The sequence below is a fragment of the Zalophus californianus genome, chromosome 12 (genome assembly GCF_009762305.2).
Source record: "Zalophus californianus isolate mZalCal1 chromosome 12, mZalCal1.pri.v2, whole genome shotgun sequence".
In the NCBI taxonomy this organism is placed as follows: domain Eukaryota; kingdom Metazoa; phylum Chordata; class Mammalia; order Carnivora; family Otariidae; genus Zalophus; species Zalophus californianus.
Window position 1 is genome coordinate 88,814,929 of NC_045606.1, and position 25,975 is coordinate 88,840,903.

Here is a 25,975-nt window from a genome sequence, read left to right on the forward strand (position 1 = left end):
CTGCAGGATGGGTTACCTGTGTACTAGGGTTTTCTCTGGCCTTTGTGTGCCAATGGTTTGAACATTTTGCTATACTGAGAGTTATTCTAATGTTTAGATGTACTTTTTCTTTTCTTCTTTTTTTTAAAGATTTTGAGACAGAGTGTGAGAGAGAGCATGAGGTAAGGGTAGAGGCAGAGGGAGAAGCAGACTCCTTACCGAGCAGGGAGCCCGACGCGGGGCCCGATCCCAGGACCCTGGGGTCATGACCTGAGCTGAAGGCAGACGCTTAACCGACCGAGACACCCAGGTGCCCCCACATGTACTTTTTCAAACATGGTCCCTAAGTGTGAAGCCAACTGCATTCTTTGGTATTCAACTGAAGAAACAGATTTATTCTGACATTTCTGAGGGAAAACTAGCTATCTTTTATTTACTAAAAGATGGTTCATGAGTCTTTGCTATGTAAATCCTAATATAAAAGATTGTACCATGTACTTCATGGGTGACTTCAAGGAATGTCAAAGGCAATTTTCAAAGGCAATTAAGCAAGTTTGATATGTAATTGACTTGAAAATAAGGTGCAACTATACTTAATGTCTTCGTTTCTTAGTCATCTATAAAATGAGCTGGTATAAGATGATCATTACTGCTTTTCATCCATATAGTGTTGTGATATTAGAAGATAAAAATCAAATTAGAACATATGTGCAAGAGACCTAAGACTACTAATACTAAGGCGAGCCCTTACTTACTGTCCACCAGTGGAGTGATTTTAGATGACAAGGCGTTGTTAGTCATCGCTGACATTTCCTGTCACTGGAAGGAGCAGGCTTGGTTAGCCTGCACTCTGGCTTGGGAAGGAAGAGTGCTACTCTTGGGAAGAGTCGGTGGAGCCGACGGAAATAAATGCTCTTTCTAAACTGAGTGCACTAGCCCCTCGGAGCATCTGGCTGCAGCTGCGGAGGGGAGTTGCACTGCTTTCCCTTTGGGACTGAATGAGGTTCTCAAATGCTGAGCAGTGGCCAGGAATTCTAAGTCCACTTAATTCTAAGTCACCTCTTCTTTCTCTTTTTACTTAGCTATATTCCCAAAATCTTATTATTTGCACCGTTGTCTTAATGTGACTAGAGTCTTGGTGGCTAAGTTCTGTAATGGGTCAGACAGTTGACAATTTGGCAGCTGTGACAATACGAGAACACCCTGACTTTTCTGAACATTTTATAGCAAAATAACTGTCAAGATGCTGACTCGATCAAACCAGCTATAGTGTACATAACACTAGTATTTTATTTGGGCTCAGTAGGTCTTTATTTTTTTTTATTTTTATTTTTTTTAAAGATTTTATTTATTTGAGAGAGAGAGAAACAGCATGAGAGGGGAGAGGGTCAGAGGGAGAAGCAGGCTCCCCATTGAGCAGGGAGCCCGATGTGGGACTCGATCCCAGGACCCTGGGATCATGACCTGAGCCGAAGGCAGTCGCTTAACCAACTGAGCCACCCAGGCGCCCAGGTCTTTATTTTTTTATAAGGAGTCATAACATGGCCTAAGCCAGTTGATAGGGCAGAAGCAGTAATATTTGTGGTAAATCTGGTCAGTTGTGTTGTAGTCAGAGCATGCTAGTGTTGGCCGGCACAAAAGAAATTTTAGAACTCACAGATACTTGATAAACTAGGGAGTGACTTTATTGATAAGTTGTGTGGGAAAACTGCCTATGCTATCAATAGTAACTTAAATCAATTAAAAGAATGGAGTAACTGTGGGATATTCCTTATCCAATAAGACCGATTTAGCAAGGAACTGGTGGTAGAAGTCAGAACTATGTATTGCCTACAAGCTGGCGGGGGGCTTGGGAGCTATATCCAGTCATATAGCAAGGACATCTGTCGTGGGGAAAATGGCATGGTTTTCAGGAGGAAGCAGGAGGCCTTGATTTCCGAAGTGATTTTTCTCACGGGCAACATTTGTTGAGTAGTTAGTTTACTATATTGTATAAGTTGCTGGAGACTTTCAGGAACATAAGACATCTTCTCTCCCCTCAAGGGCCTCACTGACTTGTAGAAAGTGACTGATGCATTTGGAACTTTCTGTATTCATCTTCTCAGGAACGAATTCCTCATTACATCCAGAAGAAAGCTAGTCAGATATCATTAATAGTACTGTGGTCTTAATGATAGTTTTGGCCTCATTAATAAGACAGGTATGAGAATTTTTTCTCCCTTCCAACTGAACCAGTGCAGTGGTATTGAGGATTAGTGGTAAGTGATGAGAGAGAGACAGGTGTCCCCCGCTATCCAAAAGTAGAGCATTCCTATGAAACCTTTTGTAAGCTGCGATGGCATTGAGCAAAGAAGCAGTTACCATTCATTTATATGGAAAAATATTTGAGCATTCGCAGACTCAAAAAAGAACCTCTCTTAGGCTTCTCTGATACCTTAGGACACTTGCTAAGGGGGGCACAAAATAAAGATAAAGCCCAGATGTTCACAACTCTGGCAGCTGGATGTTGAGATGCTAGGTGTTGTTTCCCGGGAGGGGGCATGGTGGCACCACTCTAGCTGCTCAGGTTGCACACTGCTCCTCTAAGGGCTCGCTGCAAAACCAGTGCTGAACGTTACTTGGGCTTTTCTCATAAACCTGAAAATCCTCCTCAGATTTCTTTCGGTTAGCGAAAACAGGTACTAATGTAGGTCTTTTGTAAAAGTGAAGTGGTATAACTAGAACTTTTGAAAAATGGGGGATACCTGTGCTAACTTCAATATGTCTTCTTTACTCTTCCATTGACAGAGAGAACCCTACCAGCCCCTTTCTAAGGGAGAATGCTATTTATGGGAATTTGGTGCCAAAGGTAAAGAGAAGCCACTGAAGGGAGATGCTTAAGTAATGATAAAAGAGTACTGATTGCCATAAAGAGGACTTACCAAGATTGCCTTTTTGTGGTAAGAGCTTAGGATTGAAACACTGAAGAGAAAATTCTGGGGGAGATTTTCCTCTGAAAGAGGAGATGTAACTGGTTTCGTTATCTGTGCATAGGTAGGATGATTTGGATTTCCCCTTCAATTCCTAAAAAGGGGGTAAGATATTAAGAATAAACCTAGTGAGGCTAGTTTGTGAGGCTTAGCCTCTGAGGGGCAACTAAGGTCTTCTTCTCTTCCTGTCTTCAGAAAGGAGAGCCCAAGATATGGGAAGTGAGAAAGATCACAGGTCTTCCTGAACTATGGTGCTAAGGAAGGGGGCCGAGCAGAAGGCACTAACATCCAAGCATGTGTTTTGATTGTCAGAGGCTTGCTACACTTCACTTGAGGTGGCAGACGGTGTTGGTTGTGTGCTCCTGATGGCTTTCTTGGCCTCTTGGTCAGATTCTGTTAGGTGCTGGCAGCTTCTTGGTTGGACCGTTTGCCCACTTGTGTTAGGCCTGATCAGTGATGTTACTGACCTTCGCCCAGGCTGGGTAAGTGTCCAAGTGGAAGAGGCTAACTCCCCATGTGTTGATGGCCACCATGACGATCATCAGGCCAATGACATTGACCCCCAGGCCAGCTTTCACCTACAGGACACAAACCAGCCCACCGTAGTCACTGAGCAGGCAGCAGCACAGATCCCCCAGTGCTCCTCTCTGTGCCCCCCACCCAGGCCTTGGTCCTGATCTGTTCAGTCACTGCCTGGGATCTGTAGGGTTGCCTCCAAGGGTGGCTCGGGACTGTGGAAGGACGGGAGAGGCCATAAGAACCGTCTCCACTTGGATTCTCACTCCCAAGTGGAGGCCTGGAAGGTGTGTACTTGGAACACCAGGTCTTAGAATGTTAAGAGTTATTACACGTGAGGATCCTGTAGCTACATGATAGGGAAATGCTTTAAGGCAGGAACTTCTTGGAGCCTTTATTGTGCTGACACATATGGGGGCCTGTAGGAGAGGCCCTATCCTACGAAGCCTTTGCCACTGTTAACTGTTTTTTCCTTCCCAAAGGAACAGCTTATGGAAAGTAGTGTCCCTTGGGTTCACTTGGAGAACCAGGTCAGCTGCCTCTGCTCAGCCCTTCCTTCCGTGGAGGGTGACACAGACACACTAGCTTTGCTTCTTTCTGCTGAGGGAATGTCACCTCCATGACCCTGAACCCTCCCATTTCTGCCATGGGATTGACACAGGCTGAGGGGTCTGTGAGGGATGATGGCTGGCAGAGCCAGGGCCAGCTGGAAAGAAGGACGGTAAGGGTGGCTGGCAGCCTGTGAGGGAGGAACAAAGCACAGCGCTGTAGCCACCACGGGTCCACTAGCTGGCATTAAGTTGGAAAGCTGTGAGGGAAAATGAATGTTCCAAGCGAGTGACTAGATGTGTTGCTTCTCTGCTTTCTGGCCAGAGCCCGGGACTTACTCATTATCCTGGCTCCCTGGGCTTTGGGCGTGGAGAACTGCCCAGGTCCCCTAGCCAGAGGAGGCAGGTTCTAAAGGGACTGAATTCAAGTCACTTAGAGCTGAAAGGAACCACGCAGAGTTTCTAGTTGGAATCTCTGTCTTTTGCAGATGAGGAAATGGAGGTCTCAGGTCAGTGCTGGGCTGGGAATAGAACCCACGACTGGCTCACTTCTTGTCATCCGGTACCTTTGAGAGGCACTATCTCTGATCACTTGATTCCAGAAAAGACGGTGGCATGGGGCGGGGGTGAGTGGTGAGGGTGCCCAGGGGAGGAAGTGGGGGGCCAGGAGAGTTGGGACCGAGCTCAACTCTCGAGCAGACAGGGTTGTGCGATAAGAGATGAGGGGGACGGGGGGCGATGGCCGTGCCCTCCCTTCCCTGAGGTATTACAGACCACTTTGATGAGTGGTTTGAATGGTAGAAAGGACCTGAATATCTGCGACCGGCCTGAAGCTCTCGCGCTCCCTCTCCTCCGTTTGCTATTTACAGGGCTGCTGGATGTGTGCGACCCTCGGGAAGGGGGACTGAGCCCTATTTCAGACAGCCCGGCCCCAGTAATTAGGAGTGGTTTCCATCTTTCCCCTAGTGGCCTGGATATCCAGGAGCACAGCAGTGAGTATACGTTGAGGGGTCGAGGGTAAATCGGCCCAACACTACACTCTGACCAGATGTCTCCTCGGAGCCATCTTGTGGGGGTCCAGCGAGAACTAGGGAATGAGGTGCGGGTGCTTTGTTTTGCCATTGTTGCCTCGCGTTCAGCGGAGGGTCCTGTCCCCTCAGACCTTTCACCCTGGGTTCCTCCAGTTTCTCCCACTTCGCTTCTGTGAGTAAACTGGCAGCTTTTGCAATGAACATCCCCACTGGTCCAGTGAAGAAACTGAGGCAGAGCCTTGTGCCTTCTCGCCCTGGGCTGCATCTCGGGTCTGCTCCAGCTGTCTCCGTCTATGTACCCGCTTTCTCCCGGAGAAGGTTGGGAGAGCGCATTCTTGCTATTCTTGGTGCTTGTGGACCAGCTGAAGGCCTTTTTGCCAGCACCATTCTTTCGACCACACTAGACTGAGTGTTGACAGATCACAGACACTGCTACAAAATGATAAGCCTCAGGAGAAGGCTGTGGAACCACTCATCCCTGTCCTCATGGCAGGAAGAGGGCATCCGCGACTTACCATATCTTTGATCTGGCAATGCCCATAGCTGAAGACAATGGCGTTAGGGGGATTGCCCACGGGCAGCATTACTGCAAATGAGATGCACATGGTGACTGGGATCAGAGTGTAGAGTGGATTAATGTGCAGCGTTTCAGACTAGGAGAAGAGAAGTCACAGAAACATCAGCGTTGAGATGTGGCTCGCATTTCTTGGGCTTCACATCACAAACATGCTTTAAAAGGTGGCTTGATTTTGGCTAACCTTGGCTGGTTACCATGTGCTAGGGGCAGTTAAATCACTACTCTCAAGGGCCTCATGCTGCTCACTCCCATGGAAACACGGGCTCTGAGTTCCTTCCTACAAGGGATGTTTCATTTCTTGGTGCTGGTCTAATTTTATCCTTTAGCTGAGAGATTCATTCTTCAAACTCAAATCTCATGAATGAGCTGCTTGGGTTGAGGTAGGGGTTCCTCATCCTTGGGGTGCAGAACTAAGGTGTTTTTCTAGGTGATGTTTGCTTTGTATGGGATTGAAACCCATGGTCTTGCCCTCAGTGTTGCCGAGTTTTAACTAAGTGCACGCCAAGGCTCACACAAATGAGATGATGGAGGGAGCAGTTGGAAGGAGACACCTGAGCAAAGAGCAAAGACAGTGGCTGGGGGTAGTCTGGGGTTAAAGCAGAAGGATATTATTTTGTTGGGGATGGGGAGGAGCCTTCATTTGATAGGCTTCCCCTCACTAATGGGACAGATGCAGCATTGTGTCTGGTCCGTTATCTTGGGGGCTGCTTAGCCAGGCTGAGATCTGGGAGGTGCTCCCCTCCTCTTATTCATGAATAACAAATTGTTCTGAGACCATGAGATGAGGCTGGCATTGCCTCAATTCTCAGAACCCCCTGGACAGGGAAACTGGGGGGAGGTGGTGATGATAGAGCTATGGTCTTGGTCTTTACAGCTGAGTAAACTGTAAACCTCTGGGAACATTTTGCCCCCATTTTCTGTAGTTATTCCTCTGGCCCTACTCTTAGGTCTTAGGAGAGAAAGAAATGGTGATTGTGAGGAATTGGAATCCTAGGGTTTTAAGGAGATTCTGTGCATTCTTCTTTCCATTCAGGACTGCCTCTAAACTAATCCTAGTCTTTCAGAAAAGGGTTTCTAGAACCCTTGCTACAATTTGTCTGTCTATCAAATTTGAAACACTTCATTTCCAAACTATGGCTGGAGACCAATCACTGAAGTCTGGCAATGACCAGAGGAGAGAGTACAGCTGGGGAGCTGCTCCCTGGGCCCGAGGCAGCCCCTCCAGACATCTGGGGACTCTGCCCTACTCACCAGGCTGCATAGGATGGGCAGGAAGATGGTGATGGTGGCTGGGTTGCTCACAAACTCTGTGACAATGGATACCAGGATGCATGCCAAAAGGGTGACAGCCCATGGTGGGAGGCCACTCAGAGACAACATCTGGTGCCCAATCCACGTGGAGAGGCCAGAGCTCTGCAGGGAGACGGGTGATAGAGTAAGAAGAGAGGAGGAAGAACACATTCCCTGTGGAATTCTTAGACTCCAGGAGGTCAGGGATGTTGGGGGGCTGGAAGGAACCACTAGGAGGCATCTAATTTGCCATCCTATTTTCAGGCAGACTGGACCCAGAAGCATTACTGATTTGATGATGAGATCATTTTTTCAGCCCAGAAAATTCTTCATGATCGTAGTAACATTCAGTCTTAGGGTTTCCTGGGCAGTTGTCACAGTGCATGGAGAGCCGTTCATCCTAATGGCTATGATTCTTCTCAGGATTTTGCCATGACGGCTTGGCAGGGGCTAGAGATCTTTGGGGCAACGGGCCCTTCAACTTCAATCTTATTACTCTCTCCAGCCTCTGACATTCTCACTCTGTGCATCCAGTCAACAGTGATTTTGACACAGACTCCCCAATGTAATCCTGAATTCTCCTTTTGAAATCTAGCTCTCTTATCACCTGTGAAAGGGGGGAAGATTATCAACATCTCTGGACAGTAACCTTTCCTGTGGCTTATGGGGAGTCAGTGGGCAGGGCTGAACACTAGAAGCTTTACATAGAGGGAGTCCCAGTCTATCCGCACTCAGTGGGAGGGTGCCACCCGGCTGGCCCACAAAGCTGATCATGGCCGTCCGGCCTGTTTCAGGTTCCATCTCATCATGGCTGACATCAGTATCTACAGTCCACCAGTGCTTTTTCATGACACAAGATATGGAGGCATGGTGCCACTCTCAAACCTTTTCCATTAGCAAAATTTATATAGATCTCCAATAAATGAATCTTTCCCACTTGGAATAACTTCTTTGGTTAGAAGCTGTTCCTTTGTCAATAGTGAAGATTCCCTCCCTCCTTCAGAAAATTAAAGGACACGGTTGAGTTTTTGTACTAAAGACCTCAGGTTGCCATATGCATTCGCCGGCCCTCCCTGCCACCTCCTCTCTCTTCTACGGCTGATGTGCTCTAACTTTTCCTAGAGACTGCCAATGCATTACAGACATGGAGAGTAGGGCCCAAAGCAAGGTGAGACATTCTATGATTCCTCAAGCTCTAAGTCCTACTCATATTTTACTGTTAGAGACAGCCTCACCACATTACCAGCAGGCTGATTTTTCTCCCCTTTTCCGAATTCACCAAAGGCTTTTTGATCTCTGCTGTGGCCCTTTTACCTGGGAGCATTTTCTTTTCTTTCTTTCTTTCTTTTTTTAAGATATTATTTGTCAGAGCACAAGCAGGGGGGAGCGGCAGGCAGAGGGAGAGGGAGAAGCAGGCTCCCTGCTGAGCAGAGAGCCCAACTACAATGTGGGGCTCCATCCCAGGACCCTGGGATCATGACCTGAGCTGAAGGCAGACGCCCCCTGGGAGCACTTTCTTTTCTCTTTTTGCTCCACTGCCCGTGAGCTGCAAATCCAGCACGTGGGGACTACAGCAATTCACGGTTGGTACCGAGCTTTGGGGCCGACAGGAACTCTGGGATTGTTACCTCTTATAACACATTAAACCTTACCCACTGGACAAAGGGGAGGAAGAGCAGTTAGCTGAGTAGAAACAGTACTTATAAAGAAATGGAGTTCCATTGATCACATTATCCAGATAGTACTCAGAAGTAAAGTGAAAAAAATTTAATAGCTAATTTTTCCAGAAGCTATTTTATATTGTAATTTGAAATAAATTGATAAATTAGATTGCCAAGTTAGAAAAAAGCACAACAAAGGAAGTCTTTTTTTGTTTTAAACCTTGATACCAAAACATTTTACGTTGGATTTTCCTCATGTCAAGACTGAAATTATTTCAAACTCGGTAGGAATCACCTATATCACACTTGAATTATATTATTAAATTAGTAGAGTCAGATTTTACAGAAATATCAACTGTGCTATCTGTAATACATACAAAATTTTGGTTAAAAAATCCAGGCTAGACTCAGGGGCCAAAACTAACAACTGAAATTCAATAAAGATAAGTATGATATTTTGAACTTGGAATTAGAAATACCAACAGCACATATACAGGATTGGCTGAAAGATGGGACGTTTAATAGTGGCTAACAATTAAAAGAATGAGGGTTTTTAGTTGGCTGCAATTTCAGTATAAATGTTGACATGAGTACCAGTGAAGCCTTATAAAAGCTTCCATAAAAATACAGATTGGTGCTTGGATCAGAGGTGAGAGATGGGGCTTGGGTAATATGACTACTTTACGCTGCAGTAGACTGACCACCTCTGGACCACATTTAAATAAGGCCAAAGGCAAAGTGTAGTGAGGCTGAGGAGAGAGGCCAGCATGGTAAGGGGTCACTACTTCTTGAAGAATGGTTGAAGGAACTAGGGAATTTTTGTTGGAGGAAAAAAAAAGATCTAAGGGGCTCTAATTACTTTTTATGACTTTAATAATTATTACCTCTGGGGTTCCAGAGGACAGAGCCAGAGCCAACAGTGGAAGACATACAGAAGATCTGAGCTAAAAGTAAAGAACAATTCTTTGTTCCCTGCTCAGGGAGCACCCTGTCACTGGTGGGTTCCAAGCCCAGGGGTTGGAATTCTCTCAACTGGGTAGGAGACCAGACTCGGTGTCCTCCAAGGTTCCTTCCAAGTGGAGGATTCTGTGATCTTATTACTACTGATGCAGATAGCCTTGACCTTCGACGAATGGGCAGTCAAAAAGTGAGCCAAGTTAATGAATATAGCGAAAGTGAAGGGAGAAACAGTGTGAACCTGATTCATTTGGGGGATCGTTTCCTATTTCAGGAAGGGCTAACACTTTAGGAAATTCAACTGTTTCCCACCAGCCCCTTTTATAAGATCGCATCCCAATTCCTCCCAATCAGGAAACCAGGGCCTGTGAATAGCATTTACGCCAGCTTTAGCATACATTCTCCTAAGGGGCTCAACATAAGCATATGGACTGACCGAGGGAGGGAGTTTGCTGTGTGTGGGTGTGCGACCCTTAGAGACACATCTCTTCCCACCACTGTCAAATGCCCAGAAGGAGATGGCTCTAAAATGCAGTCAATCTTTTGCCTGTGGCAGTGTGGGCCGGTGAGTGAGGTGGGCGTGACTCCCTAACACAGCTGATCTCAGTAGCACTGACTTAGAGGCTCGGGGCAGGACAGGGGATACACGCCTGGCTCAACTGTTCCCTCGGTGCCCGTGAATCTTCCTTCCAGAATCAGAATGACTCATTAGGGAAAGCTGCTTAAAAAAATCTTTGGCCCCAAAAGAACAATTCAAGAGTTACCTTGCTGCCAGAAGCCAGAGCATAGCCTCCTCCCACCAGAATGACAATCTCCCAGGGCATGGTCTTCTGGAAGTCCTTCCATGTGATGATGGGCTCTGTCCCCAGCGAGGGCTCCCAGTTCTGCCCTGGATCACAGGTAGACAGCGGGAGAGCCGGATGAATCCTAATGGATGGGGCTTGTGGAGACAAGGGTCTAACTGATGCACCGATGATTTGGGAGGCTGTTCTGCTATTGGGGGCGGGGGGGGCAGTACTCAGAACGGCCTTGGGTATGATTGACTAGAGACAGCCCTGACTTCTTCCCTTGAACTTCTCTCACCGTCACTCTTCTTCCCAAAGCAGGGCTTCTTTGCTGGGATCAGGAAGAGGAGGAAGCCGAGGAAAACAGAGACCGTGGCATCGGTGCGGTAGCCCTTCCTAGCAAAGAGACAAGCAGGGCTGGAGGCGGAGGGTCGAGGGGGGGGCGGGCACGATGTCTCAGGACAGTATGTCTGAATACAGTGCCTCTTTTTAGGACCCAGTCTGGCGGGTGGTCAGCCTTCCTTCCTGCAGCTGCTGCCATGCTACCCAGTGGTGGATTTAGCAGGCAAGGGTTGAAGTCTGGAGTCTGGGCCCGGCTAGGGTAGACGTCTTAGTGTGGCTCTATGGGCCCCTTAGAAGGAGAGATCAGGAGTTACTTCGGTAAAGGGGACTTGAAAAGGATGAGTTCTTTTTCCTGCGAGGGTCACACCTCTGTGTGTGTCTTTGTGCAATTGCGAAGCCGAGCTGAGAGATCTGTTGGCCTGGGCTTCAGGGGTCCTGCAGGGGCGGCCGGGGGGCCTCTGCCTGCCAAGGCTCCAGCCACCCCTCAGGCTCTCACAGGGGCATTTGATCTCTACGCCTCAGCCTCAGAGCCACCTGCGAGACAGCTGAGGTTTCAAGAGCTTAGTACAAGACCAAGGTCACACGGCTGGTCCGGGGCAGCACCAGATGCCAACCCCAGACCCGACACCACACACTGTATTTTCTTCCTGACTCCGCACGGGCTTCCCTGAGAAGGGGGCACTTCCAGGGGGACGGAGTGCTTTCTGGGCTCACGGCTGCCCCTACGAGGAGTCAAGGAGGGACACTGGTGGGAACTGTCTGAAGGGTCTGCGTCAGGGGCTTACTCTTAAGGAGGAGACAGTACCACTTACTTTTCAAAGAAAGAATCCCAGCCAGGAACAAAGCCAGGCTCCCGGGTAAACCACAGCACGGTCATCAGGATGAAGAAAAATCCAGTTACCATTTCAGGGTAGCTGTAAGATACAACAGGAAAAGCCGCTCCGGGAGCTGGGAGAGTTCTCTTCCCTCTTTCCCTTCGCGTGGGGTGTGCCTGTGTTCAGAGCCCCCATCCCGGGGACAAAACGGTGGCTGCCCCACCACTCCGAGCCGCTGAGGAGAAGCCGGAAGAGAACTGAGAAGCTGCCAGAAAACGTGACGTCACCCATGTCTCCTGGAGAAGCTAGGCGGGAAGGGGTGAGGTGGTACGGTGGCATGTTTATACGGCGCAGAGCACGGCCTCCAAGGAGAATGCTGGGGGGGGGGCAGTGGGGGGAGGAGCGGGGTCCTTTTTGGAGGGAATTTGATGATGTATGTCAGGAGCCTTAAATTCAGTCCTTCCTTTCATGTAAGGAAATAACCAGAAATGCACAGTGATATGTTATCTATCCAAAAATTGAACATTCAAAGTGGAAGCAATCTACACATTCAAAGATATTCCATGACATCAGATACATTTTGGTATAACAACAGGTTCGAATGAGACGTACCTAACAATCATGTTTGCACTGCAGAGCTAATGGCCTGGGAATATCATGACAGTCTAAAGCCAAGTGAAAAAGGGACAAGATCTAAAACTGTCTTCAGTTTGGACTGAATTTTAGCAAAAATACATACAATTTTGCACCAAAAAGAAGCATGGAAGGAAGAGTACATTATGGTAACAGTTGTTAACAGTTAACACTGAATAAAGAGAAGTCAATTTTAGTTTTTTTCTTTATATTTTCCTGTATTTTCTAAATGTTCTACAGTGAACGGGTATTCCTTGTATAAATTAAAACATTTTAAAATACTGCTTTTACCGGGATCCTTTTGCCCAAAACTGTACCCGCCTATTGCCCTAAAATGAGAAAAACGGCACCAAACAGGACATGGGGTCACTGGGGAAAGCTGATAATGGCCGAGGGGGTGGTGATTCCTCGGGCCCTCTGTCTTCAAGCCTGTATCTGAGAATGCCTGGTGCCCCCCAGCTCCCCAGGAGTGGCCACAGGACTGGTGGTGGCCCAGTCAGAGCGGTGTGGGGAACTGGGCCTGTTCCAAGAGGGGGGCTGTGCTTGTCTCTTCTTTCCATCTGGAGGCCCCATCTGCGCCATCCACCCCGACACCACGGCTCTACCTTGGACTTGCAAAACGGCAAAGGGGAAGGGTGGCCACCTGGACTCTGGGCCCGCTCGACTCGGGCATTCAGTAGCATCTCTAAAGGCCTGGATTCATAGTTGTGGCAAATTCCCCAGCTCAAGGGGCTGTGGAGAACAAGGCTGCTTGTGTGCTCACTTTACCTGCCATGTTCTCTCTCCTGGAGAAGGAGAGAGGGTGAATGGCTGATTTTTACCTAATGGCTCCCAGCTTTTCATATTCCTCTTGGATTCTCTTCTCTGACACCTCTTCCCTTTTGGTCTTCTTCTTCTTGCTCAGAGAGCAGGTCTCTCTAAAACTGAGAAGGAAGAACGAGCAGAAGAATAAAGGAAACATGCTTCTGAGGCCCACAGGAGTCAAGGATTAGCAAATGCTAGACTGCTGGCTTGTGGCTTGCTCTGGTCACTTGTCCCCTCTTCTCTCCAACCCCAGCTCTCCTGTGACTTTTATCTGCCAGGTTACACAGCCTGCCCTCAGCCTCTCCCCTAGGCTTCCAGGTATATCCATTTGGGTACATCTCTGGTGTATCGACGTGAAGTATCATGTCTTACAGACTTGTGCGAGTGTATTTATGTGGGGTATTTTCTACATACTGGAGATATAGAAACATACAGTTATCATTGATTTGATAGTAACCTCTGAGTTATTAAAAAAAAAAAAAGCAGCTCAGAGAACATTCCCTGAGCAATGGGAGTCTTGGGTCCCATGGACCAATGGCAAAACATATATATCTTCCCTTTATGTGTTTGAGGCTGATTGAAATATAGTTATGAAGAAAGGCTTGCTAGGCAGATTAACGTCAGAAATAATATTGCAAGAAGAATATCTAACTTATGACTTTGAGAGGTACATGAATATTTCATGCAACTACTATGTATGAATCACTCATGTCTATAAAATTAAGCCTAAGGAAACTTCTACTTGGAGTCACATTTCTTTAAAAGTTAGTTCAAATTACTCTGTATGCTTTGAGAGAAATGAAACTACATTAACCACCCTCCCATTCAGACTTTTTATAAATCTGATGATTCCTTTAACCAGTGAGTTGGAATTAAGAACATTCCATTGCAGAGCTCATAGTGAAGTGCCGAGGTCATGTATGTTTAGAGTGTCTAGAACAGGGGATGCCTGACTCCCTGTCTAGTCCAGTGTCTTCTCCTTGCGCACCCTCCGTGGTTATTTGGCAGCTCCCCCTTGGGTGGTGCTCCTCAGGGCTCCCGCCATGACTCTGGATAGGAGAGCCTTGGTACCTCGCCGGCAGGGCCCTGGGACTCACTTGCAGCCAAGGAACAGCCAGTGCATCCAGAACCAGCTGACCACCAGCATGATGAGGGAGATGGGAAAGCTGAAGAGGAACCAGGTGCCGAAGTTGACCACCTCTGCAGCGGGGTACTGGCTGGAAGGGAAAGAACCAGGTCAGTGATAAGAAAAGGATGGATTCTCATGTGGTTTCTGGGGGTCATAAGCTAAATACTCCCTAAGAAGACGTACATCAGAGCTAAGGGTAATGACGTGGTAACACATTATCTAGAACTCACGTATTTGACAGTTGCAACTGCACAGGGCCCAGCCAAGCATCATGAAGTAAGCTAAAAAGGGCGACCACCTAAGCGACCACCTAAGCGACCACACTTGATATCACTGAAGTATGCATACTTTGCACTCAGGAGAACTAATCGGGAGCTGTTTTGCTCTTAATTTATGTAGAGATTCTTATAAGTTTACTCATCTGGTTTTCAGGACAACAGAGAATGGAAAGGGCAGTCTGGTATACTTGGTTTATAAAGTTCCTGAAGGAGTGTGAGCTTTGATTGAGGGATGCAAGGCACCGATTCTGGACAAGTTTGGACTCTAGAGCATCATGAAGGTTCCAGGTATTAACTGTGCCCCTAGGAGAACCATGACTTGGAATGTCCAAATCCTTCATCAACATCCACTGCTGCCCTAGGGTCTCAGGCAGGTTACCCGGAGGACTCTTCACTCATCAGGAAGAGCTGTGGCCCCCCAGCCCAGGTGTTGTTTCCTGGGGAGCTGGGATGGGCCACATGTGAGCCATGACTTTAACCTAGACAACACCTGTGTTCCTTTCCTCTTGGGCTCTTCTCCCACCTCTAAGGTGGGAGGAGACTGGCCCTCTTTTCACACTAGGCACTGCGTGGAAAAAGAGACAGACCAAGAGCAGAATCCCCCCACCCTGCCCCCAGAGAGGGTGCAGTGGAAACACAGGATGCAAGAGTGCCTCACCTTCTCTCTCATCATGGAGACACCTGCTTTTTTGCACTGTGGCCTGGTCAGGGACTTACCTTTACCATCCATGTGCTTCTTGGGAAATTGTGACAGCTTGTGCCTCCCCTAAGGGCCAGAGTGGGGCAGTGAGAGTCGGGGGGTGGAGGGGGGTGGAAAGAAGGGCTTTTGGAGCTAGAAGGATACCAGGGGGTATAAGTCATTGACTCACTCTGGCCTGTAGGGGCTAAAAGGCGTAAAGTCTGTTGCGTCATCTCTTCCCCGTACATAGAAATCTAGGCCCTGTTCCTGGACCCAGGAAAGGGAATGGGTTTTTAGAATAGATTAAGTAGACTTTTGTGGATACATATGAGGGCCCATTCCCATCTATAGCACTTTAGAAAGTGTAACAACTAATCTCTAGATTTTTGAAGCATAGCCAGAATGAACTCTGGGGGTGGTCTGTTCACCAGTGCCAAGAAAAACAGCATGGTGGCCCCTTCAGACCAGTGGAGATCCAGGGAGCTCACCAAATTGCTCTTGCCTAGGTCACCAGTAACCTCCACGTCACTGAGTTGAAGGGACATATTTTTGTCCTTTTGCTTATTCAGCCACTTTAAACAGTACGGCCCACTCCATCCTCCTTGAACTCTTTCTTCCCTTGGATAGAACGACACCAGATTTTTCTCTTCCCTGTGTGATACCTATTGTTCTCGCATTTACAGTCTACTTTAAATATTTGAGCTTAATATTTATGGCCCCTGCTCTACTAACTCTATATGTTCTCCCTGAGTGATCGATCTTCTTCACTCTCCTGGCTTCAATTTCCATATGCATCCCACCAGGACCCACTATCATCTAATTTGGGGGCCCCAGTACAAAATGCAAATGTGGGGCCACTTGTTCAAAAATGATTAAGACTTTTCAGATGGTGAGGGCAGAGCTTCAAGCTAAGTGTGGGGCCCTTCTGAACATGGTGGTCTGGTGTGATCATACAGGTTGTGTGCTCATGAAGACAGCTCTGAAGGCCACTGATTCTAAATCTATGCCTTTAGCCTAGAAATTTCTCTTGAGATTCAGAGCTGTGTATCCATCTGGCCATCTCAACCTCTATGTCAACATTTCCTTATTTTTCTGCTCATGTAGGTCAGGGTCAACTCTGTTCCTCCAGCTGTGGAGGCCAGGAGTCTGACAATCAGACTTGGCCTTTCCCTCTCTCAGGCCTTTTCTAATCCTGCCAAGGCTGGTCAAGCCTACCTCTGCCTATCTCTCAGATCTGACTGTTTCTCCTCACTACTGCCTGGGTCAGCCGACCACCACTAGCTCTCTCCTGGGCATTTGCAGTGGTGTCCAAAGTTGTCCTCCTGCTGAAAATAGGCGTACCTTCTCTTTCCATTTTTTCAGTCCAGAATCAGCTTTCAAAACTATAAATCTGATCACCTCACTCCCTGCCTAAAATTCTTCAAAGACTTCTCATGGCTTTTCGGATGAAGTCCAAGGTCCTTCGTGGGCCTCAAGAAGCCCTTTGTGATCTGCATGTCCACCTCCCTGGCCTCCCTTTGCCCCCTACCATTCTCCCATATGTGCCCTGCTCTCTCACCCCTGAATCCTCCCGCTCACTGTTGTCTTGGTCTGGAAAACCTCCCTTTATCCAGTGTATGCCCACTGTGCTTCTGGTCTTGTTCTCTAGCTGTGTCCTTGGGGAGGCATGTCCTCCCCATAACTGGGTGGCCCCTGTGGGATCTCCCAGCAGAACCCCACCCTTCTCCAGTCACACTGAACTGTCGTGCTCCATCGTCTCTTTTCCCTCTTGGTATGGAAACTGCTCTAGTTTCTTTTTCTGCCTTATCCTTAGCACCTAGTTCTGCTCCTGACACGGAGTGGGTGGTTAGTTGCTATTTGTTGACCAGGTGAGTTACTTACTTGTTGAAGTGTTCCAAGAAAATCAAGCTGGTGGATGTGCCAATGATGGTGGTCAGGCCCCCAATGGTAGCGGCGTAAGATATGCTCAGAGAGAGGCACTTGCAGATCATCTGGTCATGCTGGGACTTGTACTTTCTGTTGAGCTCCTGGTTCCTGGGGCCGGGGATCAGGACTAGTGGCTTTTCCTATCAGAGAAAAACCAGTGCATCTTTCCATCCCAGTGTGGGCTGTCCAGCACACAAAGCATGGAGGCAGGGGCACCATGGTGCCATGGAAAGGTTTTATGCTCGGGTGTCAGAAAGACAAATCCCAATCCTCGTTCTACCATTCAGCAACTTGGGCAGCCCTTCTGAGCTGCATATTCTTCTGCAAAATGAAGAAAATCCTGTTTTCTCCACCAGATTGCTGTTGAAGAGTCATTGAAATAATATATGTAAAGCACTTAGAACAACACTTCCTGGCATTTAGCGAATGGTAAGCTGTTATTACTTTTGTTGTTAGTCACAGCATGTTCTGTTTCACTTGAACTCCAGCAAAACTGGTTGCTCTCCGCTTTGCGTGTGAATGACACATGGAAGGTGGTGGTTCTCTCTGGAGCTGGAGTGACGGTCCTGACCGGGAGGTGACTGAGAAAGAAGCCTTGGGTTGCGGAGGGAATCCAGTGTGGGATTCTCTCCTCACTCTTTTCTGCCTCTTGCCTCTTGGTTTTGCCTCCCCACGCTCCCCCTCCCCTTGCATATAAGGCTAGCCTTCGGTGCTCCTCTCAGGCCCTACTTGGCCCAGATGGTAGCCTTTCAGGGCCAGAGGTTGCTGACCCCTGGCCTCCAGTGTAGATAAAGAAGCAAGTGGGGCACCTGGGTGGCTCAGTCAGTTAAGCGTCTGACTCTTGTGGTGGATCAGGTCGTGATCTCAGGGTCCTGGGATCAAGCCCTGTGTCAGGCTCCCAGCTCAGCATGGAGCCTGATTAAGACTCTCTCTCCCTCTCCCTTTGCCTCCCCCCCACCCCACTGCACACTCTCTCTCATATAAATAAATAAATCTTAGAAAAGAAGCAGCAGCAAGTACCCTCTGCCCCTCTAGTCCTGGTCTCCCCCCACTGAGTCTTTATGAGACCAGGAGCCACCTGGGGCAAACATCAGCAGGCCAGATCCTGGGAAAACCACGGGGAAGAGGCTACCTTGCCTCCCTCTCAAAGCTTACCTAGTGCCCCACCTAGTAGGAGGGCCCAAGTCAGTCTGGACCCTTGTAAGCCTTCCTGAGAGATTCATTATCAGAGCTGTAAGGGACCTCACAGATTCTCTGGTCCAGTGGTTTTCCACGATCCTTTCTTCTAATGAAAATTTTCATGGACCTCCAATATATAAAACGTAACATAGCATTTAATCAGCATATGTCTGCTTTATAACTGAAAGTAGACACGTGTGGCCAGCGAGACTTGGATTTAAATCAAGATGCTCCTCTCACTGCTTACTGGCTCTGAGACCTTGGGCCACATGATGTCATCTCTTTGCCTCATCTGCAGAAATAGAGTTCAAGACTGCTACCTCCCTGAGCCAAGACTAGGGAGAAAATGCTCAGCACACTGTGCTTGGTACACAATCAGTTTTTCAGAAATGGTGGCATTTATTTATGCTGATGATGAATGTTAAATATTTCAGATTATTTGGATGGACACAAAAATTTGAAATCAAGGTCTATAAGTGATAGCCGCAATTTTAGGCCAACTTCAAGATCTATTTTGTTTCAGTGGTATAGCAAGTAGCAGGAAAAATACTCATTCACACAAAAAAAGCAATTTCCTTACAATCTCAGAATACTCAAATACGATACTTGCATTGTCCCCGAAGCACCTTTAAGGAAAAACTTTGAACACCTCTGATCTAGTCCAACCCCCAGCTTTTATAGCTGAAGAAAAAAGCAGGGGCTCAGATGGCAGAATGACTTGTGAAAATCAACAGTGAATTAGATGTTTTATCCCCATGGCATACGCAGGTCAGACTTGTCTGTGGATGGACTGCCTGGTGACGGCACGCTAGCCTGATGCCCTCCTAACTTTAAGACCAGTGCCCCTTGGGAAGCTCAAGGCATTTCATGTAGGAAACAGGGTCAGGGGGTGAGTTCCATTACCTGGGACTGGTGCTGCTTCTTGCCCTGGGGATTTGCTGTTTTGACCGGGTTGGTGATTGTGGGTACACCATTCACGTTCTGTGGGGACAAAGACCATCCCACTGTCAGGGAGAGGATGTGGCGGGCCTCCAGAGGGGCCGTGTAATCGCCCCATGGCATCCCACGCCTCAGCACTGTGGCCATCAGAGACCAGAAGCCAGGGAGAGCATGCAGTGGGGAAACACCCCACCGTGCCTCCAAGACACAGAGTCCCATCCAGCGGGTGCAAAGCAGCCCATTTGCAGAGACTTTTGAAACTTGGCAGAACATGGCTCTGTCCTTGTAGGACAGCTTGACTTTCTGGAACTTCATTAGCTAATGAAGAATCCTTCATTTTTCCTTAACACAAAGAAAATGAAAAAAAAAATCTCACCACAATCAAGTCCACAGTTTGGTGATCAAAATTTGGGCTGATATAAGGAGATGTGAAACCAGTTCTGGGGGAAGAGGTAAGGCCATAAACTCTGCTTTCCTCTATAAATGTGACCCTTCCGGGGCACCTGGGTGGCATGGTCGGTTAAGCATCGACTCTTGGTTTCAGCTCAGGTCATGATCTCATGGATCATAGGATTGATTCCCACATCAGACTCCAAACTCAGCGGGGAGTCTGCTTGAAGATTCTCTCCCTCTGCTCCTCCCCCCATCCACACAAGTATGTGCTCTCTTTCTCTAAAATAAATAAATAAATCTTTAAATGCGACCCTTTTTATAATATAGTTTTTGTATGGAATCCCCACTGCAAGGAATCCTGAGGGTGAATCTGTGACTTTTGGAAATCTGGGTGGCTGAGTATTGGGTTTCCACGGAAAAGGCTAACCTGTACTTTATGAGGCTAAGCCCTCTCAGGGCCAGGGTTCAGAGGTATGCAGGCCCTCGCCTGGAGCCCGTGGAGCCCTTCTCACATCCGGGCTCGTGGGAGCATCTCTGTGTTTTCACATCAGTGGCTGCCACTGGGCTCTAGGACATCTCTGTCCCTGAGTTATCTTGAGGGACTTCCAAGTGATCTTAAAGCGCAGAAAAAGCCCAAGGCCTTACCTTGTTCTGCATCAGAGAGGTGAAGTCTGCAGTCGATGTGCTGGAACAAAGCAAAGGACATGAGAAAACAATAGTGGATCCGACTTCATGAGATGGGAATGCCCCACGCCCCCACTGGAGTTTGGTGTAAGCGACCCCTCTAGAGTCCAGTTTCCTAGGCTACAAAGAAGACTAATCTCACCCGAGGCTTCCTGGCCTTCCAGAGATGCTGTCAGGATTTGCGGGGACACAGCATTTCCTCAGAAGCAGTGCTGACACCTCTAATAACTAACAGGGAGTGCTTTTTAGGGGCCAAGCACTTAAATATGGACTTTAGTCCTCACAACATTGTTATCCTCGTAACAGATGGATGGCGCCAGTATTCCTACCTGCACGTACAGAGTAGACAGTGGGCCCAGAGAGCAGCCCTGACCACATTCTCACCGGCTGACTCGGTGAAGGTCACTGTCTAGAAGGAGAACCTTGTGAAATGCTTCTCTGAGGTTGCAGGAGTGGAGAGGGTCTGGGCTGCACATGGAGAAAGGCAGATGAGAGCCAGAGGATGGGGGTGAGGGGAGGTGGGAACTGACCTGTAGCTTACTGGCTACGCTCAGTGCTAAATGCATGCTTCGGTTTGTCTTAGTTCTGAGGACAGTGGGTGCCATGAGCTCACTGTAAAGACAGGTGTTGGACACGTGTGCAGGCCTGGAGTCCCGTGGCCGATAGCCATGTCCAGGCTACCCCAGGGGAGGGTAAGGGGTTGATGGGGGTTCGGAGGGAAGCGTTCTTTGGAGAGGGTCGTTACCCTGGAAGAAGTAGAGTGGTATGATATTTCCCCTCCCTCCTTCCCAAATCGGGTGAGAAGGGCAGGCCTGGAGCCCCTCAGACAGCATGGGAGGTGCCAGCCACCCCAGGAAGACTGCCATCATCCCCCCGCAAATGGCCAGGCTCCCACCAGCACTCTGCTGAGGGAGTTCGAGGGACAACTTGAGCTTCTGCTTCGGAGTTTGGGGACATATATTTAGGTCTGGAGAAGAACAAAGGCAGGGCATAATGTGGAGTCTCGTGGCGGGTGACGCACATGGAAGGTGGCAGGGCCAGAGCCGTCTTGAAGAGGCCCTACCCTAGAGGCCAAGGCAACCCCCAGAACGAAGACTCTCTGGGGGAGTGAGGCAGCAAAGCACAGAACCGAGGGGAGGGGGTGAGTGGTCATCCTCACCACCGCCATCAGGCCTGGCGCTCTGCAGAGGGCGCCTCAAGGGGACACTCCAGAGATGCTGAATATGGGCCCCCGGCAAGTGGGAGAGCCAGGGAGGCTCAGAGAGGGGACGACGCCTGGAGGGGTCAGAGGCAGCAGAGGGAGGGGTGGGAGCCCTGAGCCTGGGAGGAGGAAGGGTGAAAGAGGAGTCTGTCCCCATGCACTCTGACCTCTGACCCTGCAGGCCTGGGGGACAGGAGGCAGGAGGCACTGTGGCTGAGAGATGGAAGTTTTCAGAGTCTGGACCAGACTGCTGACTACCTGCAAAGGAGCTCATTCTGTTCTAACACCTTAGAGAACCAGAGAGCAGTGAAATTTGCCTGAGATCTCATCCAGGGCCGTGGAGGGGAATCGGGCAGCTGTGACTGAAGGCAGCAGTGTGGGGGAGAGCAAAGCTCGTCCCCACCTTTCTATGTTCTCCCCTCACACATGCTGGTTGCACTCAGGGCAGCTCTCATTGCCCAAAAAGACACCAAACTGCAAAACTCAGCTCTGCAGCACATCCAACCTTTAAAGGCAATATTCATCACAGTATCCCTTGAAGACCAATTTTGATATAGAATTTCTGGAATAAATGAGCTATTAATGGATCTGTCTCACATGAATGTTTGGGGGCGTATTTCTCCTCTTTTAGCTTCTCCCCACCCTCACGCGACTCTCTCATCAACTGTCCTCAAATCCACTGCCCGTCACCTCATCTTTCCTTGTCATATCTGACAAGGGCAAATCCAGTAAGACCATGTCTAGTATCTAGAAGATACTCTGTCATTCTCTGAGAATCTCCAGTGACATTTATTATGTTTTTCCATTAACTAAATGTAGTATTCTTCTACTTCAGTTCTACTTGGTAGATGTGTGGACAATCAGATTCAGTCAGTCTTTCTGTCTCTTCCCTCATGGCTCCCACTCCCTGTGGTTGAGGGAGTTGCCCTCAGGCTCTTGGCTGGTGGTTCCCAGGTGCGGAGAGGAAATTAGGGCAGAGGGAGGTGGTGGTGTGGCAGGACGTGAGCCGGGCCCATACATCTAAAAGAGGTGTTCAGGTACCCGCTTTCCCGACCTCTGGAATAGACCTGGCAAGGCTCCATCTGGGAAGAGGGCAGTCATACTCACTCTTCATTGACAAAGATGAGTTCCAGAGAGGGTTGGCTGTTGTTTACATCAAGACCTACAGTAGCAAAGGAAAGTAGACGTGAGATGTGGAGGCTGGAGCCGACCGTGCAGGGCAGGGGCTCAGGGCTGGGGCTGAATGGGGAAAATGAGGGCAGATCCTGCTGGAGGCAGGCATGACCACTGCCCTTCCCTCTGCTCTGAAAGCGTGGCGGGGCTTGTGGACACAGGCAGGCCCAGGGTGTTGCCAGAACCCTCGAGTGTTTGGGGGAAAGGAGCAGAGGTGGCTGCTCTGAGCAGGGGAGGAAGGAAGAGCCAGGAATGTGGGGTCACAAGGGAGCTTCAGGTTCCAAGGGCTGGCCTGGGATTGAGGGGAGGGGAGGGGCGTGGGCGAGGGCTCTGGGGGCGGCCCTGAGCTGGGCGGTGTCCCAAGAGGAGGGTCCAGGGGCGAAGGGGAGGTGAACTCCAGCAAACAGTACTGATGGGCTCGGCCTCTTCGGCGCTGGAGTTGCCAGCCACGAGCTGCTCGTCCTCGGCACTGACCAGCTCCTGCAGCACGGCCTCCACGATGGGCATCACCATGGCTGTGGTGGATGTGTTGGAGAGCCACATGGAGAGCAGTGTGGTGCAGCACATGAAGCAGAGCAGGAGCCTGGAAGGCAGGGCGGGTGGGCGCAGTGTCCACAGCATGGCCACTCCCTGGGGTAGCCCCCTGCTGCCTTCGCGGGGCTCCTTTGGGGCCTCCTACGAACCAACAGAGCTGGCCTAGAGAAGGGGCCGGGGTCGGGGGGGAGGTGCTGGCATGTATCCAGAAGGTTAGGGTTTTATGTCATGCATTCAGCTCTGTACTCCCAGGGCTTGGCACCGAATAAACACTAAATTCATATTTGTTGAATGAATAAATCACACTTCCTGGGCTGATGGCCTCAGTAAGCAAAAAGCCCTTCCTTAAGCAAAGACGAGCTTTGGTAGTAGGGTCACCGGGCCTGGACGGCTCTGTAGACATTCGCTTGGTAATGAGGTGTGCTTTTGGTGCATAAAGGAATTCTTTTTTCTGCCCTGCAAACAGCAGTTCTTCAGGGACCATTACAGTCTTTGCTCTGCAGCTACGTCACTGTAGTTACTAGTGACCAAACAGAGACTAATGTATGGGGTTCACGGTTCTGCCCACTACTTGCCCAGCTGCCCACTTGCTGAAAGGATAGGCCCCCCCACTGCCCCCCCCACCCCCGGGCCACACAAGTGTCCCATGTCACTGCGCACACTTCTTCAGCTGGTATCTTGAAGAGTCAGCCCTCGGAGGAAAGCGCTCACAAAAATAACCCTCAGGTTATTTCGTTTTGACTTTGGAAACATACAACGTGTTGGAACAGACGTGGTTCTCGCTTCCATAAGACAAAGCCAACATAAAGACCACCCGTGTTTCTTACTTGAGGTGGGATCCCTGACGTCGGGCAATGGGGGACACCTGTCGTGTGGATTAGGTTGGGCAGGCCGAAGTCCTGGTGGTGTTTTTCCGTTTAGGCTGAGAGCAACAGGAGTTTGCCTGCCCGGGACGCCCACCAGCGGCAGACAGAGAGCCCTGCAGGCGGTGGAAACATGCTCGGGGAGGAGGCAAACGAAGAAGAGTGGAAATGCAATGGGAGCAGCATTCTTGAGTCTGAGTTGAATACACAGAGGTTTCAAAGAGCTGCGGAGTCCCAGCATGATGTGTAGATGCCATTATGTGCCTAGGAGGCTGAGTGTGGGGTAGTACAAGGTTATTACTGAGTGAGGGGACAAATGACACCAAATGAAGCTGTAGTTAAGTGGGAGACGGGAATCTCCTTTGAGGCCTAACCTGTATTCATCTAAATGACTAATGTTGAAAACCAATACCATATTATTTATTTATAAGCCATTGGACTCCCAAAGGAGTCAGGGCCGCTTACAGAAAATGTCTCAAGAAACCTGTAAATAGAAGGAGGTGAGACCTATATTCCGAAGGAAAGAGAAGGGTAGGGTTATTCGATGCAGCAGAGGTGAAGTTAACCTAAAACTCATTCCCGACTTTCCTGCACATTCCCCAAGGTTGGGAACGTCTGCCCTGGCCTTCCGCATAGCAGACAGAGACCAGGACGGGGTTGAGGGCCTGGAAGGCATCGCGGACGCCAGGTCAGGGGCAACATGTCTGAGCTGCAGTCTGAACCAGTGACAACAAAAACTCAGGGTGGATGGGAGGAAACCTCCACGTCTCCTTAAACGGCAAAGGAGAAGACACCCATTTCCCTGTCCAGCCCGTTCCGTGTTACGCCGGAAAAAAGGTTGAGAAACAATTTACGTTGGTCCTTCCCGTTTTACCCAGTGGGCCCCTTGTATTTTGTAACCTGCTGCCGCGAGGTCTATGTGGCTCCGATAAATTATTGAGACTGTGATAATAAATGACACCAACGTCACACACGCACATCTCTCTTGCACGATCGAGGGCCCTCTCGCCGGAGGGAGCCGTGGGAGCCCAGCAGGCCTGATGTCGTTCCATCCCATTAGTAGAAAAACACCCTGACCTGGACGTCACCCGGGGGCCCAGGACCCCTGTCCAGGTAGGCCCCTGGCAGCTGGGGGCCGCACGGTGGCTGGGCACCCCAAGGGCTACTTACATGCCCGGCTTGGCTCCGGCCATCATGACCATGCGCAGAGCAATGCGCTTATGCAGGTTCCACTTCTCCACGGCAGCCGCCACGCAGATGACACCCACCAGCAGCAGCGTGGTGTTCTTGAAGTACTCGGCGGCCACCTGTGGGAAGGCAACGGCTCAGCCCCTCCCCGGCCGTGACCCAGCACCTGCGCCCCGCACAACGCGTGCTCAACCGGGCGCTGGCGAGCGGGAAGCGGGGAGGTGCGGGCTGTTGACCTAGCCGACTGCTTGACATTGTGTATTTATAGATATAATACACACACGCACATATATAATATATATATACCCACATACACATAGTATATATATATATATATATATATATACGTTCCTACTACCTTGGGCAGGCACTGATCTAAGCACGTTACAGAGATGATTTCATTTAATCTGGCCAGTAACCCAATAGGGTAGATGTTCTTCTCCATGCTTAAAAAATATTTATTTATTTAAAAAAATATTAAAGCACCCTGTATTTAATTACGATATCATTTCAAAGAATAAATATATAATTTTATCTTAATCCTTAAAAATTATTAAAATAACTCTGGGGGGCGCCTGGGTGGCTTAGTTGGTTAAGCCTCTGCCTTCGGCTCAGGTCATGATCTCAGGGTCCTGGGCTCGGCCTGGGTGGCAGGCTCCTTGCTCAGTGGGGGAGTCTGCTTCTCCCTCTCCCTCTGCCTCTCCCCCAGCTTGGGCTCTCTCTCTCTCAAATGAATAAATTTTTTAAAAAAAGCATAAAATAACTCTGGGCTTATCCCCAAATCTCATTTTTTTCTTAGGTTTTAGAAAATTATGTTAATTTCTAAAATTAGAAAGTTAATGCATGCTCATTATGGAAAACGTCAAGATACAGAAAAACTTAAAGGTGACATTACCCTTAAT

At 49.0% G+C, this 25,975-nt stretch overlaps 1 protein-coding gene across 1 annotated transcript in view; it reads right to left on the reverse strand.

Annotated features, from left to right (window-relative positions):
* Positions 1-1,509: 1,509 nt before the first annotated feature.
* Positions 1,510-25,975, reverse strand: part of SLC13A4 (solute carrier family 13 member 4) — a 40,760-nt gene continuing 16,294 nt past the window's right edge. Inside the window, exons 3-16 of the mRNA XM_027572983.1 lie at positions 25,056-25,192; positions 22,899-23,071; positions 22,423-22,477; positions 20,076-20,115; positions 19,002-19,079; positions 16,875-17,059; positions 14,005-14,124; positions 12,925-13,026; positions 11,468-11,569; positions 10,612-10,709; positions 10,293-10,417; positions 6,872-7,033; positions 5,559-5,696; positions 1,510-3,526 (exon numbers count right to left, since the gene is read on the reverse strand). Of these exons, the coding sequence (XP_027428784.1) occupies positions 3,389-3,526; positions 5,559-5,696; positions 6,872-7,033; positions 10,293-10,417; positions 10,612-10,709; positions 11,468-11,569; positions 12,925-13,026; positions 14,005-14,124; positions 16,875-17,059; positions 19,002-19,079; positions 20,076-20,115; positions 22,423-22,477; positions 22,899-23,071; positions 25,056-25,192 (1,653 nt within the window). The 3' untranslated portion in view covers positions 1,510-3,388. The remainder of the gene's footprint in view (positions 3,527-5,558; positions 5,697-6,871; positions 7,034-10,292; positions 10,418-10,611; positions 10,710-11,467; positions 11,570-12,924; positions 13,027-14,004; positions 14,125-16,874; positions 17,060-19,001; positions 19,080-20,075; positions 20,116-22,422; positions 22,478-22,898; positions 23,072-25,055; positions 25,193-25,975) is intronic.